Source organism: Podarcis bocagei, assembly GCF_964188305.1.
Source record: "Podarcis bocagei genome assembly, chromosome: 6".
Lineage (NCBI taxonomy): Eukaryota > Metazoa > Chordata > Lepidosauria > Squamata > Lacertidae > Podarcis > Podarcis bocagei.
The window spans coordinates 69,000,399-69,016,582 of NC_138130.1; the positions used below are offsets into that span (position 1 = coordinate 69,000,399).

The 16,184-nt window shown below is 42.5% G+C and overlaps 1 protein-coding gene across 4 annotated transcripts in view; it reads right to left on the reverse strand.

The window, feature by feature from the left end:
- The window catches only part of EPHA3 (EPH receptor A3), a 208,174-nt gene extending 202,548 nt beyond the window's left edge, over positions 1-5,626 (reverse strand). For 3 of the 4 annotated variants that reach the window (XM_081198950.1, XM_081198948.1, XM_081198947.1), the window contains exon 1: positions 5,428-5,626. In XM_081198950.1, the coding sequence (XP_081055076.1) occupies positions 5,428-5,524 (97 nt within the window). In that variant the 5' untranslated portion in view covers positions 5,525-5,626. The remainder of the gene's footprint in view (positions 1-5,427) is intronic. The other variant, XM_081198949.1, reaches the window with a different exon arrangement.
- Between the last annotated feature and the right edge of the window lie 10,558 nt (positions 5,627-16,184).

Sequence of the window (16,184 nt, forward strand, 5' to 3'; positions counted from 1 at the left end):
TTTTAATTTCCCTTTTTGCGTGTGTAGAAAAGGAAGCTTCCTATCATTAAAAACTGATCAGTTTCTGAAGTTGCATACTTGAAAAGTTGAAACATGCACCCTCGATTCTCTCATGATCTTTTCTCCCTGAATAGAAACACACTGCAATCGACCTGAAACAAAGTTATCATCAGAATCTTACGTTTCGATTTCTTTAATATTTAACATATGTTCCAAACTTTTAAAAAATGTCATTCTGCAAGATTGTAAAATTAAGTCAATGAATCAGTCTTAGGTTGGAAAATATTAAACACCAAATGACAAAAAAAAGTAGATCATTAAACTGTATCAGTGAGGTCTTGCAATCAGAATAAAGACTCTATACAGCATTTTAGTTCTACGACCATGGAGTTTTACAAATGCCACGATGCACGTTATAGAGCATTCTGGTTTACTTGTTTTGACTACATAAGCAGGGGTTAAAACAGAGCAGCTCTGAATGAAAGGCAGCTGCATGAAAACCAGCCCTTAACCTCATCTTTATTTCCCCTTTCAATTCCACTTTAGGATTCTGATAATTTGTTTTTATTTTAAAGCAATTGCTGCTCTCTCTCACACACACAGACACACACACACACACACTTGGAATCCCTGTTCTTAAAAGTGAGGTAGCTAAACTCTAAACACACTAGGGATTGTGTAAGTCAGGTTTTGTCATGTCACCACACCTAACTTCTCATTGAGTCATTGTAAGCCCATTTTATTCTGGAGAATTTAATGGCTGGGGTTAAACTGGCGTCAGCGGGTTTTGGTGGGCGAGTGAGTAGATGGCACTTCAGTTGGAATTTTAATCATGCTGAGCCCTCATGGATATTTGGCCTGTTACTTATGTGATTCTTTTTTTCTCTTTTAGCTTTATCTTCTCTGGGGTTTTTTAAATTATATTTTACCCAGCTCCAAGCCTGAAGCATCTTGTGAGATAGAAGTGTGAGGCAAGCAATGTACTGGAAAAATCCCTTGTGAAAAGTCCCCTTGGAATGAATGGACACTGATCTGAACACTAACAAGCATGTAAAATCATTAATGCACACTCGTGTTGCTCCCATTCACTTTCATGAGGCTTGTGCAGAAAAACTTCCAAGAGGACTGTGCCTTAAATAAATATATTGCATTTATTGAAAACTGTTTCATTCTAAGATAAAGTTAGTGTTCTGTTAAAATCCCTTTGCCATGACAATTTGGTTTGTTTCATTTTTTTTAAATATATATTATTGGAACATATAAAAAACAGAACTTAAAACACGAATTCTGAACTTAACTTAACTTAACTTATTAAGGCTCCCTTTAAACCAGGGAATGATGTCTTCCATCACCCTCTGGGTTTAGATGTGGAGAAGTTAGATAGGCAGACCAGTATTTCTATGAGCGATCTACTTGAAAATGCCGCAGCTGCTGACATCACTAAAAACTACATTCTTATTTATAAACACCAAGATAATGTTTATGGGAAAAAGTTGTAGTTTAACCACTGAACAAATGTTCTGATACGGCAAGAAGAAATGACGAAGGCATTTAAGGAAAAACTCAACACACTGTAAACAGAGAGTCTGAAATAGTTCTAGCTGTTTACCAAAATGGAGCCTATTGGTAACCATGAACAGATGTACAATCTTGGTGTCTTTGGGGTAGTTGTGTTCATAAGAAATTCTTTATGTGAGATTTGAGAGGTTAAAAGAAGTTTCCTGTCTGCACAGTCAAAATATTATTGAAGCAATTCAGGTTGTCAGTAAAAGCTTAAACAAATTTGCTGATAATCCTGTTAATGACCTAGGTCAAGTGTTAACTGTTGTGGGTTATAAAATAGTTAAATTAAGGCTGCTGGTACCCTAGGGCAAATAGTATCATTACAGAAATGGATTAGAAAAAAAACTATTAAATTGCAGAATTATATCACTCCGTAGGTTCTCGATTCTACAAGAATAGTTCCAGAAGAAGTTCAACAAGAAAGTGGAGTCTTTGTTAAAAATTAAAATTAAAATCTCCACCTCAAACAGATAAAGTGGTGCCTTATGAAAATTCTAAGAGCACACTTTCAGGCTGAGATTTCAGGGCATATTAAAAAAATCTATTTAAATCTCAGCATGGAGCAAAATCCATTCATTATTCAGATGCTAATTCCTCCTGACATTTTCCTGTTACTGAATAGATGGCTCACGCTTTACAACTCTTCTGTTAAATATATATAATATTTTTATATCCACCTGAGATTTCTTAAAGGTGTGCATCACTCCAGAAACACACACATACAACTCCATAACCAACTCTATGGTTTATTTTTTGAAGAAATTTGCTTAGAAAAAAATTACCTGTTTCATCACCTTTCTACTTAATTGGCATTTCAGTGAGGACATATCAAATGCCTGGGACCCATTGCATACAGTAAATCCGAGTGAGCACAAAGCTATAGATGCAACCTACATTAGCCCTTTTATGCTGGATATAAAATGTCAAATAACTTCTTTCTGTGTATAATATTGAAGCATTTAAAATGGGCCAAAAGAATAAATAATTGAAAGTATTACTTTAAAAGTCTAAACGCAAGCCAAAAAACATACCAAAATCCCTGCTGCTATAGAAATGCCTTTGTTGTTTTCTATGAGGTGAAATAAGCTTCTCAATTCATAGTATGTTTTATCCAGCACATTAAAAGAAAACAAAAAAAAACTTTGCTCTGTTTGTGCTATATAAGCTGGGAGTAAAACATATAAGAGACTCCAAACAGAGTCTCTTTGGACTGCTTCTGACAATTTAGACAACTTCATCAAATACATTTTATTTTTTCCTGAAGATTCTGCAATGTGGTTTCAGTGGGTGAAGGGATATGATGGGTTAACTTAGTCATTAACAAGGCAATCCTGTACATTGCTCAAAAGTAAGCTCCACTATGTTCAATGGCGTTTACTCCCAAGTAAGTGGGCACAGGAATGCAACTTCAGTGAAGTTTTTAAACCATCCCTTTCAAGTGTGACAGATGCATACACACTGAAATGAACACTTTCTGAAACACTGGATTCTTAAATGAAACAGTATTTCAGACTTACAGAAGTAGGCTTTAAAAGTTCATTCTTTAAAAGCAATTTTGTTTTTAGAAATGCTCAGGGATTTCATTATTATTTTTCCTTCCCAGTTTCTAAGTTTCTGTTACAAAGTTACAACTACAATAAAATTGTTGATCAATCTAAAACGGTGTTACTTCAAAGTTGGCTAGCTAAAGCCAGTAAGCAATTTACTATAAAAATTAAAGATTATAAGCAACTATTTGGGTCCGGCTGGTGATGAGCAGGGCGTGTGAGCCGGATTATAATACAGCAATAACTTTGTAGGATTTTAAAAAAATAAAAATAAAATAAGCACCACTTTGGGCGATGAAGTGTTTAAACAGCATCTTCTACGGACAGCATAGGCTTCCAAATAAATGTATAGAAGACAACACACAACATTGTAAGACATGAGCGTTCAAATAACAGCTCTTGGTGCCTCAGCTGCACTGTCTTAATACACAGTATACTTTGCTAGCCAATGCGCTAGCAGCTTCACTGCTCCATTGACTGCATAACAACAGGACTGTGCACATTATCAATGAGTTCAACTGCTGAGAGCTGCACGCCACTCCAAACTGGCCTCCATTGATACTCATGCTTTATTAGCCAAAAAAAGGAGTATAACAACAAGATTAATACCACTGCTTTCTTATCAGTAACACATGTTCTACTAATTATTCTGCTATTCTATGATGTACCAACTATTAAAAAACAAACCCCAACCCAGTAATGAATATGCATTTGTGAAAGAGGTGATTTATTTTTTATTTAGAACAGGCTATATTGAACCATTTCGTTTCTTTGATGTACAAATCAGCTATATCTTCTAAATCTATTTCCCATAGCCAGTAAAAAAAACAAAACTCAGTATGACTGCTTCCCCCTTTCCAAATCCAAAAATACCAGCAGCATTATTTGTTCAGTGAATTAAATATTCTTGCTTGCTAAACAAAATGATTGAAAATTGCTCAGTAAATAGAATCAACCAGGCAGGTGCAAGATTGGACACAATTATTTCATACTAGAAGTTATTCCCCTCCTTTGGACTTTTAAATTTTAAATAGAAGTAAATATGCTTGAAGACTTTTGAAGCAAAGGTTGACTGTTCACAGTGGTCTGACTTTACTGGGTGTGCCTTTTAAAGAAACACCTTCAATTGTTCCAAGAGGGGTGAAAACCCAATCAGCACTATTCCCCCCCTCCCAAATGTGAAGTATTTGATTGTCTTGGTTTCTGACTCAACAAATGTTTTATCATGAAATAGATTTAATTTATCCAGAAATAGTTGTACATGGTGCTACTTATGAAACACAGGTGACTTTCAGGAGTGCTAGAAATGCATTATAACTAAAGTTTGTGAAACAAACAAATGCAATTAACCTATGGCTTTAAAATGGAGGTATGTTTTAATAACATATTTATTTTAAGGAAGTGGGCCACCATCAATTCCCGCCCCCACAATTGTGTGCCACAATAAGGTATGTTAATGAGCCCCTAAAACTGCAAATCCTAGGGACACTTTTGCCTTGGAGTAAGTCCCATTAAACTCAAGGGAGCTTACTTCCAAGTAGACACAACACAAGATTGCACTGTTTAACTTGCTTCCATCAGTTGATACACATGGAACCGTCAAGGCAGCTACTGAATCAAATAAGAAGCCAAGGCAAATTCAACACGGCTTCACAAACGTTGTCCTTTATAGATATACTGTACATTTCCAGATGCACTTCTTTCTCTTTTGCGTCTGTCGCAGCCACAAAACAGTTAGAACAATGCAAAAAAGCATCCCCTCCCCACAAGGTGTGAAGGCAGGCAAGCGCAAGGGGCTTCCCCGTCCGACTTTTCCTGGCATTCCTTTTATGCTAATAATCCGGCTCACACGCCCTGCTCATCATAAGCCGGACCCAAAGTAGGACCATCGCCACTTTGTGACAGACAATCAAGCCGCCAGTCTCCTGACAGCTGCCGCTAGATGCAGGGTTCCTGCCTCCACCTGCAGTCTAGCGCCAGGTCACTGTCACTCCTGGGGAGGTGGGTGTCACCATCTCACACACCCCCAACCACCGTTCGCCAGCGACAGCCCCTTCTAACTTTGCCTCGCCAATGCGCGTCCGTCGTGGCCAGCAATGCGCCCTGGCGTCCTTACCCAGAGAGGGGCTTCCAATATATTGGGGAGTCCTATCCCCCAAAAGGCTGTGGAAAATAAATAAATGCCGAAGGTGAACCTGCTGCCCTGGGGGAAACGACCAGGAGAGCCATGGACCAGTTTTCCAGCCGCGGGATCCAGGGAAGTTCAGGCACTCCCCCCCCCCCGGCTCCCCTCGAGGATGCGCCCTGCCCGGCTTACCTTCGTTGGTGGGATGGAGGCTCAGATCCGCCCAGCAGCGGAGAGCAGATCCGAGGAGCAGCAGCAAGAGGAGGAGGAGGGCGCCGTGACAATCCATGTTGCTGGTGCAGAGGGCAGCGCGAGCTGCATATCTCCCTGAAGCATGCCACTGATGTGAGCGCTCCGATCGCAGGAGAAGTTACCATGCTCCGCTCGCAGGCTGATGTCAAGTTTGACACTGGAGATAAGGAGGAGTCTGCCGAGCTGGCCCGGGCGGACGGAGCCTCGCCGGGAGGCCCGACGGGTCCTAGCGCACGCCTTGCGCGCGCGCACGCACAAAGAAGAAAAAAAGAGCACGAGGGAGGGAGTCACGGAAAGGGTCTTTTCTGCGCGGATCGAGGAAGGGACCGAGGAGGAGGAGGAGGTGGAGGTGGAGATGGAGAGGAGGAGGAGCAATCTCCAGAAGAAAGTAGGTGGCGTGCAGCAGCCCAAGGCAGCTCGGCTCAGAGGCACGCCGGATCTGCCGGTAGATTTGCAAGTTAGCGAGAGCAACGACGAAACGTCTTTCCTCAGTTCAGTGGGTGCGGGAATGAAAGAGAAGGGCGCCAAACGCACCGGGCTCGGTTCTGGTCTATTGGAGTCCCTGGGCTCGGGATATGCTCAGAGGCACCCTTGTTCTTTCATGCTAACACTGTGCCTTTTTGCGCCTGGTTCTTATTTGGGTTCTCTTGTTTTTTGGTTTTTTTGGGGGGGGCGGGGTTGCAAAAAAGGAAGAAGTAGATCCAAGAATTCTGGAGTCTGCCCAGCCTTGCTTGCTCGCTCGCATTTATTTATTTTCCCTTTTAAGCGCGCTTAAGGCTTTCTCTTTCCTTAGGAGGGGAAAGCGAGCGGCTCTTTTGATCAAGCCATCAAAAAGTAGAGCCCCCCCCCTCCGCTTCCCTCCGATCCCGCGGCAGAAGCTTGAAAGAAGCGGAGGGAGAGAGCAACCCCTCCTCAGCCAAGACCCCCTCCCACCTCCGAGGCCCTGGAGCCTCCTTCTCTTATTTGGAGGTGGGGATGTGCAAAGAACAGAAGGCAGAGGGTCCTCCAACTCCCCTAGATGTGAAAAGGGCGCGGGACACCCGCAGCCTCTCCGGCTCTCTCTATGGGGTGTGGCCCCCGGCAAGAGAAGCAACCTGGTCCGCGTCCTCGCTCACCTGCGCTCAGCCGAGCGGAGGACAGGTGGGAAGCCCGGGATGGGAGGCGCCTGCAGCAACCCCGCTCCCACCAGGGCTGCTCCCTCGGAACGTCTGTTTCCTTCCTCTGGGAGCGCCCCACTCTGTGGCACCGCTTCCCCTTCCCAAGAGAAAGTGGGAGAGGCGAAGGAACAGGTTGAGACTCAGAGATGCTAAGCCGCTGAAGGGACCAAGCGCCAGCAATACCGTTACGAACTGCCAGCCCGGGTGGGGTGGGCTGCTTGGGTCCACTCCCACCCTAGAGGGAAAGCCTAGGGAGCAGCGAGGGCGAGGAGGCTGTGTAGGGGCGGGGCGGGGGCAATCGGCGTACATTGCGCGCAGTCGTAAGGAGCTGTCCTCGATTTCTTTCCAGGCTCCCCAGCGTAGCGAGTGGGGAGCGGCTGCTACTCTCCACCCACCCGCGCCCAATAAGTGGCAATGCTCAGAGAAGGAGGTGTTTCAAGGAGCAGTTCGCAGATTGGCGGCGGGGGCGGGGGGGGGGGCGAGGATCTTGCTATGTTTACAGTATTCCTGTTTGGACAATAGCGTGTTGAAGAAATCAAAAGCGCCTAGCCGAAGGTGTCGTTTGGCACAGTCCCAGGCCCCAGCAAACTGTTCGCAACAAGCCTAGATTTTATTAATTTATTATTTTATTTTTTGGTTGCGCGGGTGCGTTGTTTTCGCTCCAGCTGCACGTGGTAGCAAAAGCTGTCGCCGTGCAAAATCCAGACGTTACATCCGCTTGGGGAAGGCACAGCATCAAAGCATCAGTGAAAGTCGAAAATCGATCAGGCATGGCTTATTTACTCACAAGCAGTCGTTCGCCCCCCCCCATCCCAGTCAGCCACCCTCCTGCGGGGATCCTCCCCTCTCCCCCTGCTTCTTTCTTAGCGCTCGTGGCATCAGACACTCCCCGCCGTTTCCCATTCTGCGTGACTAGACGTTAGCCCACACAGCTGCTTCGCCCCACCTCCCCCTTGTGATGTTGTAGGAAGGATGCTGGTTTCCGAATCGGACGCAGTAAAAAAACTATTCGCGAGGCTTTTAGTTACGGAGGCTGCACTCTAGGTTTGTAGGCTCTCTTCTGGAAATCGGGTGTCTACGTGCGGTAGGGTGGGCGTCAGCTCAAGCTCCGGGAACGGGCAAACTTCAGGCTCGAGGCTTACGTGCAATGCTTGACTCACCAGACGACAATGGAAGAGAGTGCCTCTGAGCATAGGGAGAGTGCAAATCCCTCCTTGGACCCTCAATAAGGGTGTGGATTTGGTTTTTCAGCTGCTGCGACCCCTCCCTCCAAAAAAAGAAAACCCCACATGGATTGTGTCATGCTAAATGGAGAAAAATAATCGTCAAAATTACTTCACTATAGAGGGACTATGGAGTGGTGGTGTAGGGGTTTTTTGGGGGGGGAGTGTCATGGTTTAATTGTTTAATTATTTTATTAAATTTGTATACCACCATTCATCTGAATATCTCAGGGCGGTTCATAGCATAAAACACTTAGTTTTACTATCAAACTACCCAAAGCACCATGATGGCACAATTTAGGTGGAGGCAAAGAAACAGTGGTTTGTCATGTCATTAGAGTCCCCCCCCCCTCTCTAATCCTGACTGTAGGCTGTAATGTAGATTAAGCTCATGGGGGGAGGGGGGTTTATCAGTGGAGTTAAGACCGCAGCCTTGTGTTCAGTGATTAGGAAGTTAGTTGAATTAAGTGGGATTTACTCTGGAGGAAATGTGGGGCATAGGATGGGGCTGCTGGTGGTCATAGGATGGGGCTGCTGACTTCTTCATTCCATACCAAATATGGAAGCTGGTATTCTACTGTGCCATCTGCAAAGCTTATAAAAACTCTAGTGGAGTGATCAGGCGCAGTGGGGGAAATCCAGAGTTTAGCATGCATTGAAGCAATCACTAGACCACCACCCCTGAAACTTGTGATGTGCTTGTAAGTTCTTCCTCAGCCCATGGACAATGGCAGTGAAGCCAGAGCCATTTGCCTTGGGGGAATCAGCAGCGGTGGGGAGCATTAATCCCCCAACTGTGGGCCTGTGCCAGACTCAAGCAAAGGAAACTAACTCAAACCGAGACAGCTGCTCTTTCCAGAAGAACAAGACATCAAGAGATCCAGTCATAGATTTCCTGCGGATCATTTTAGTCTTGTACACATCCCACATGACTGTATATCAGGGTTGGGTAAATTGTGGCCTCTAGATGTTGCTAGACTCTGGCTTCCGATGAGAGAACCAATATGGTGTCACGACTGGAGGTTTAGGCTAGGACACGGTTTCCCAAACTTGGGTCTCCAGCTGTTTCTGGACTACAGTTCCCATCATCCCCAACCACTGCTCCTGCTAGTTAAACTTCCTGTTGAACATCTGATGTTTTATTATTTCAGCAAGCATTTTAAGGAGCTTCTAGATGACTTTTGAATTGAGCATTCATCCTGATCTGCTTGCAGGCAATTCAGACAACGTTGACTATTTTAGTAACCGTTTGCTCTTTTTAGTTTGGGCTTTTTGCAATAAGGAAAGTGATAAGGAAAGCCCCAATCTCATGGGAATGTGAGTTTGTTGTGCAAGAGCACCCAAATCGCTTTTAATTGTGCACACTGCATTTGCTAGTATGTGACCGAATCCCACCTGAAAATAACAACAGTTGAAAAGTGCCCTAAGTGAGACTTTCCTCTTGCTTTCATGATTCAATCCTATGCACTTTAAAACTGTAGTATTAATTGGTATTTTAAATATATATATTAAAAATGCAATCAAAATAAATGAAAATAAACAACTATTAAAAATATCGGAGCCCGTGCTATCCTCCTGTGCAGCTGGCACTGGAGCCCACATTCAAGGTTGTGTGAATTTGACTGGTCCTTACATAGACAATAATACCCATTCAGAGCCAGCAAATCACACAAGAAGTCCCTTCAGCAACACAGCATTCAGCCTCTCGTTGCCTCACTGTGGGGATTCATTCTGTGACGCTGGGTATAAAAATAAGGATGATAAAACAGCCTCCCGCCAAGTACCTGCCAATAAATCACAAAAGAACCATCTCTTTCTGTCTCTCCCCCCCCCGCCCCGCTGCCCCATACACACATGCGGCTTTAGCAGTTCCCGAGGGAGCCTTGCTATAAAAGATGACATAATTCACGGGAAAACCCGGGCCTCTCCCTTTAACATTGCAGGCCATTCACAATCTGATAATACTGGGTTACTGCTCATTTCCCAGCTCGCGCTCACACAATTGCGACCAGAAGCAACGCTATCAAAACTCAAGTAACTCCTTGGCAGAGGTATTGCAGAGTTTGTCAGTCACGTTCCCTTTGCCACAGAGATGCAATTGTAGCCCTTTATGCTTTGGGAATTTGTCAATTTGGAAGCTTAAGATAATAATTCACATCCCGGGAAGTTCTTATGGTCCCTCCGAGATGCCCTATATGCAAACGAGGCTCGCATATTCAGCCCTCATCTTCCTTGCTCGCTTGGCCGTGATTCCGTTGGCACCAGGCGCTTGTTATGTAGAGCTGATCACCCTCTCATACTTTCCACTCGGAAAGCATGTTTTTAATAGAATTCATTAAAGGGCTATGTCTTAAATCCTCTGCTCCATTTATCTAGTCGTATAGGCCTCAAATGAAGTCATTCTGAGGGCTGCTGCAGGGAAGATAAATGCCAGGCCTGCTGGGATCCATTCGGGCTCTTCTACACGTCTGCCAGCTTGAGGGAAGTGAGAAAGGGAAATAATAAGGGATCAAACTTCTTTCGTTGGGCAGCACTGTGCAGGCACATTGCCGACCTCTTAGCCCATCAGGGCTGGCTGTAGATTTGGAGCAGCCAAGAATGTGGACATCCCTCACTGACTGTACTCTTAAATCTTCATAGGCCTGAATAAAGGCAGGGCAACTGGTGACCCTCCAAATGATGAGGAACTACTACTCTCAATATCCCTGTCCTTTGGGCGCACTGGCTTAGACTGATGGGAGCTGGAATCCAGGTACACCTGGGCGGTCACAGCCTCTGCCATCCCTGGTCTGAATCAAAATATGAATGTCACTGAACACAACCTCACTGAAGTTATTAGTGACCAGCAGAGGCCTTCTCGGCAGTGGCGCCAGCCCTGTGGAACACCCTCCCCTCAGATGTCAAGGAAATAAACAACTATCTAACTTTTAGAAGACATCTGAAGGCAGCCCTGCTTAGGGAAGTTTTAATGTTTGAAGTTTTAATGTTTAATGTTTGATGTGGGAAGCCCAGCTTATATAATAGATTTAAATAATAGATTTATTGTTATTATTATCAGCTTTATACTCTTCATTGGCAAGCACTGTGTACATGTGTGAGTGTGGGAGAGAAACTTACAGATAGCCATAGTGCTTACCTATGTGGACAGAATTGGTGGCAGGGTGGAGGGTGAAACAATTTTCAGTTTTATAGGCAACTGATGAGGTGGAGGGGATCCATTTCATAGCCACCAGATACACCTCACACTAAAAATACATTTCACCACACACATGCAAGGGGGGGGGCAGTGATATTAAAAGAAACTATTCCCACTGGTATCTGCCCCCACCTTTTGCTACTCTATGTAGGGGGTAAGAGAGCCGAAAATAATATCAATATATTTCACATCTGGCAACTAATGCACCTCTTTGATTTCAGATAGTACATGAGGACTAAGCCTCCTAGAGCACAAGATACATCAGGAGGCTTGGCTTGGTCAGAATCAAGTATAGACTTCCAGAGTTAACACTAAATACATTATTTCTGGCAAATGAGCCACCATAGCTGCTAGAGGGACATGAAAATTTGTGTCCTGGGCTTTTTAGATTCGTCTACTCATGTACTATCTGAAACCAAAAGGACGCATTGGTTGCCAGATGTGATTTCCCCCCCCAGCTATCCTATCCCACTAATAGGATAGCTGCCTAAAATCACTGACTCAAGTCACAATGGATTCAGGTTGTGAATACTTTCCCCCCGTTACACCTGGTTAAAGTTCTTCCTATCAAGGTCGTAGTAAACTTAGCAAAAAAATAAAACAGCTGCATGTGGGAGGAATGTATTTGCAGAATATAATTTTTTCCTCATTCTCTCCTTGAGTTTGACATGAGAAGCATCCAAAGCTCATGGGACTTCATAATTGGATCCAATATAAGCTGCTTAAGCAATAGTGCCTCAGCTCAGATTGAATGCAAAGTAATTCTAAGTTTCAAACAATTCACTACATTCACAAGCATTCAGCTTCATCATATGTGATGTTAACTTCAGATATTTTACACTCACACATACACGTGCAACATGAGCAGGATGTCATGCATGATTACATGTTTCTTATGGAAGCTGGAGTGTATAGGTAGCATACATAGCTCATCATGGACTCAAGGATTCTGAAAACAATACAAAACTAGTTTGTTTCTTATAGAACCAAAATGGAAGTTGTGTGTTGTTTTGTTTTCCATTTATTGTTGGAAAAACTTTTTGCTGTGCAGTTTGCCACTTTAAATACACATCCTTTTTTTCTGCCTTCATGTCAACTTATTTCAACAGCAATAGTTCAACCAACATGTCTCTAACTGTACATTTGCCTACTGTAAAGATTCTCTTAAATGGTGCTGAAAGAATATCGCCAGAAGGAAATATAAATGCAATGTTTCCCAAAGTGTGAGATATGTCGTATTGAAAGAAGAGTTGGTAATTTTGTGGACAAGCACAGGAAATAGGCAACTTAAGGAAAATTCATTTTTTTTCAGATAGCCAGAAATAAAAAAGAATTTGAGTTTGTGTGTGCTTTATCTCCATCATACTGTAGCATGTATAAAGGCAGTTTTGTGTGCATTATTTACTTCAATAAGAATAATTTGCTTCTACTGTAAAGGTGCCTCTGAAGAATAGGAACAGGCATTATTGGCATTCTGCATTACAGGATAATGCAATCTATCCACTCCAACTTCCATAAAACCGTTCCGGAGAAACATGTAACTATGATTTATGGTATCCTGCCAATGCTGCACTTTTATATATTTTTTAATATATCTGAGATTAAAATCCTTACTAAACGCAAACTTTATATTGCACATTTTTCTTCCCTTAAAACAGAAAGTGACACCACCTTTCTGGGAGTGCAAGATCGAAAATTCTGAACACATGGTCGGAGTGCTGCGACAACATGCTTGAATACAAAATAGGAAAGCAACTTTCTATGTGATGAAAAATATTACGGGATTATTAAAAGTAACTACAGAAGTGATCAATCATTCTGTCCCTGGGGGCTCAAAGTTGCAGTCTGATTCCAAAAAGGCTTTTTAATGTCTACAGAGCTTGATTTGCACTTTTAATTAATTGCACCACATATAGTAAGACTCCAATAGTCAAGATTTAAAATCTCTGTAAATGGCACTTTTTTCTTTCCTTTTCCTTTTTCTAATTAAAAAGCTCAGGATTCATCTTTAATTCAGAAAGGGTGCTTGCAGGGAAATGTAACTGATGGAATTCTCTCTTTAAGAAGTTCAACAGCACCTTTCTCTATGACGTCTTAGTACAATGACCTGGGTTCCATGCTCTGCAGTAACTTAACTGGAGTCAAATTGCAGACTGGAGTCAAACTGGAGTCAAATTGCGGACTGAGATCTCCTTAAGGCAGGGACCTGTCCTTTTGCTCACTGTAAAGCACCATGCATGTTGATAGGGCTGCGGTCATCATTACCTTATTGTCACCTCGGGGCAGACTGACATGCTCAGAGTATGAGTGAGAGGATTTATTTCTACCGATTCCAGAACGCAACGAAATAGCCATATATTATTTACTTATTTGTACTTCTTAGTAAGATTTCTTACCTGCCTTTCACCACAAGGTCTCTGGGCAGGTTAGAAGTACAGAAGGACAAGTCTGTCATCTTTGTTTCTCATCTTTCCAGTCTTCGATCCAGTCTGCCACATTTCTGCAGCAGTTTGTGATTATCGTGATTATTTTTAAATCCTTGTGAAAATTCATAAGCATTTTAGTGCAAATTTCTGCTAATAAGCACATCTCTGTTTGCAGTGTTGACTAAATGCACACATTTTTTATATATTGTTTTAATTTCCACGGGTATTTTTATGCCACCCCCACCCCCAATAAATGCATATTTGCATAGGTGTTTTGAGAACTCCGCTGCAAAATTCAGAGAAGCGCAAATTTGTAAGATAGTAGAAATTTCAGTCCATCTATCTTTTCAAGAAGTGCTAAACAGGTAACTTCTCACTGAAATGCAAAGAAAACCAAATTTCTCCCCCAACCCTAATTACAAGAGCAGAACACAATCACCCAGTTACAAAAAGAGTAACACCGTTCCAACCAAGAGTGTCAATTCACGAGTATCATTTATATGAGTTGAGTTCCAAGCTGAGTCCATTGAGAATAGCTCGGCAATTTCTTGAACATACCATTGATCTGCTCAGCACACATTTCAATGTGCTTTTTGGCCCTTTGGTTTCCAAGAGCGAGCATTAAGGAATATTTGCATCACTAGCTCCTTTTGACTATACAGCAAATGTTGAAACACAATGGCCTGAAGGGAAAGGAAGACCAGGTATGGTACCTGCTTAGGGGTAGAACCAAGGGCATCTCCACATTTCCTCTCATCCTGCTGCTTTCCCCCAGGAGAACACATGATTTAGCATTCAATTGGAGCAAACAGCAATTCAGGTTTTCCAAGGACTTTCATTTGAACCAATTTAGAGTTTAAGAGCAGGTTTTGCCAGGGAAGGGAGTGGGGCAAGGAGAAAACCACTTGCCTAGAAAGTGCAAGTCAAGCGGAAAACTTCTGGGATCTGTGATGTCTAGGCATGGGACAAGTGGAAGTGAGAGCTGTAGTCTATAACAGCTGGAGGGTTAGCAAAGGTTGGATTAAAACATAAGGGGAAGTGGAGAACTTTTGGAAAAAAAGTAACTGTTTTTTTTCTTGAAACAAGAAATACACACACACTATTATTATTACAGTATAGTATTATGCTGCCTAAATGTCAGTGTACTAATACAAAACAGGAAGAGATTTTTTTAAAAAGAATGTATACAATTGGCTGCAGATTACTAATAACAACAAGTAGCTTTGCTTGTTGCTTCCTAGTGGAAGCACTGAGCTGTGGTTATCTCTTACTAAAAAGTTGCAGGGGCTTTGTTCTGCATGCCATTGGCAGATTTTGACAGTGTTAAAGAGAATAAAATGTAAAGCCATTCTAGCATGCAGTGTTGAATAATCAATATAATCTGAGAAGGACAGGGTGCATAACTCAGTCGTAGAACACTTCTTGAGATCTTGGGAGAGTTTCCTCCTGTCTTAATAAACAGCATTGGACCAGACGGACCAATGGTTTGCTTCAGTATAGGGTAACTTCATATTCAGGTAAGAGAAATGATGCTGGTTTCACTGGTGAAAAAAGTATCTGGAGGTTCAAACTGAGGTCTATCTCAGTCCTGTTGCCTGATAGCCATTTCTAAAACAAGACATTGTAGGTTTAGAAGCTAGAACCTTCGTACAATGCATGTGTTCTGCAAAGAGGAGCTGAATTTCCACATTTTTGTCTTTTATTATTCTATATGGAGCAGGAGGCGCATAAATAAACAACCTCAGCATGGTGTGACCCATACTCAAAATGGCTGCTTCTCTAATTTTCAGTTCTCTGCTGGTATTTCCCAGAACTGCTCTCCATGCAATAACTGCATCTTTCTTTTCTGAATAAAATATTAGTCCTTACCTAACGAGTATCCCTGTCACTCTGCCCTTTGATGTAATAATAGTTTGTGGTACAAAACATAATGCCACTTGGTTCTGCAAAAAATTCATGAGGCAACACAAAAACTAAAAAGACCTTGTCTCTGGAAGTTTGACATCTGGTACATAGCTGCACCTAGACTTCAGTTTGAGCACATATGCCTGGCCAATAAATAGCTTCTCAAGCATTCTCTTAACATAGCTCTATTCCCAGAAGACTCACATGGATGATGTTCCGTATTTCTTTCCATAGGTCTGGTCATTTTTCAATAATGAGTCCATCATGCATATTTAACTCTTCTCTGGAGCTTCAACAAGCATGGATTTATTTTGGACCTTCCAATATTCTATTAGCCATCCTTGGGGGGAGAAGTATTTTTAAGGAATTTGTAAAATTCTGTCATTCATAATATCTCTTTGGCATTCCTTTACTCTTAGTTCTAAGATTGCTGTATAAGATATCAAAACATGAGTTTTCTTGTTCCATATTCCATATATGCCCTGCATGGAGCCCCAACAATTGCAAACTCTTTATCCAGGAATACTGATTTATAACAAATGCTGGCTAGTTTAACAAGTTTCAGAAACCATAGTTTGCAGTGGACTTGTTTTGAAAGGGAGCAGAATTTGTTATAAACCATGATCCCATGTCTAGATAACACAGCAAGCTCACATTCAAGGCAAGTGTCTAAATGTTGCCAAAGTCAGCAGTTGAGAACTTGGGTAATATGGTGAGCAGGGACCAAATTTGGTGGCCCCTACTAAATATTTCTTATGTTCACAATTATTCCTTTTGGTACAGTTGCTTT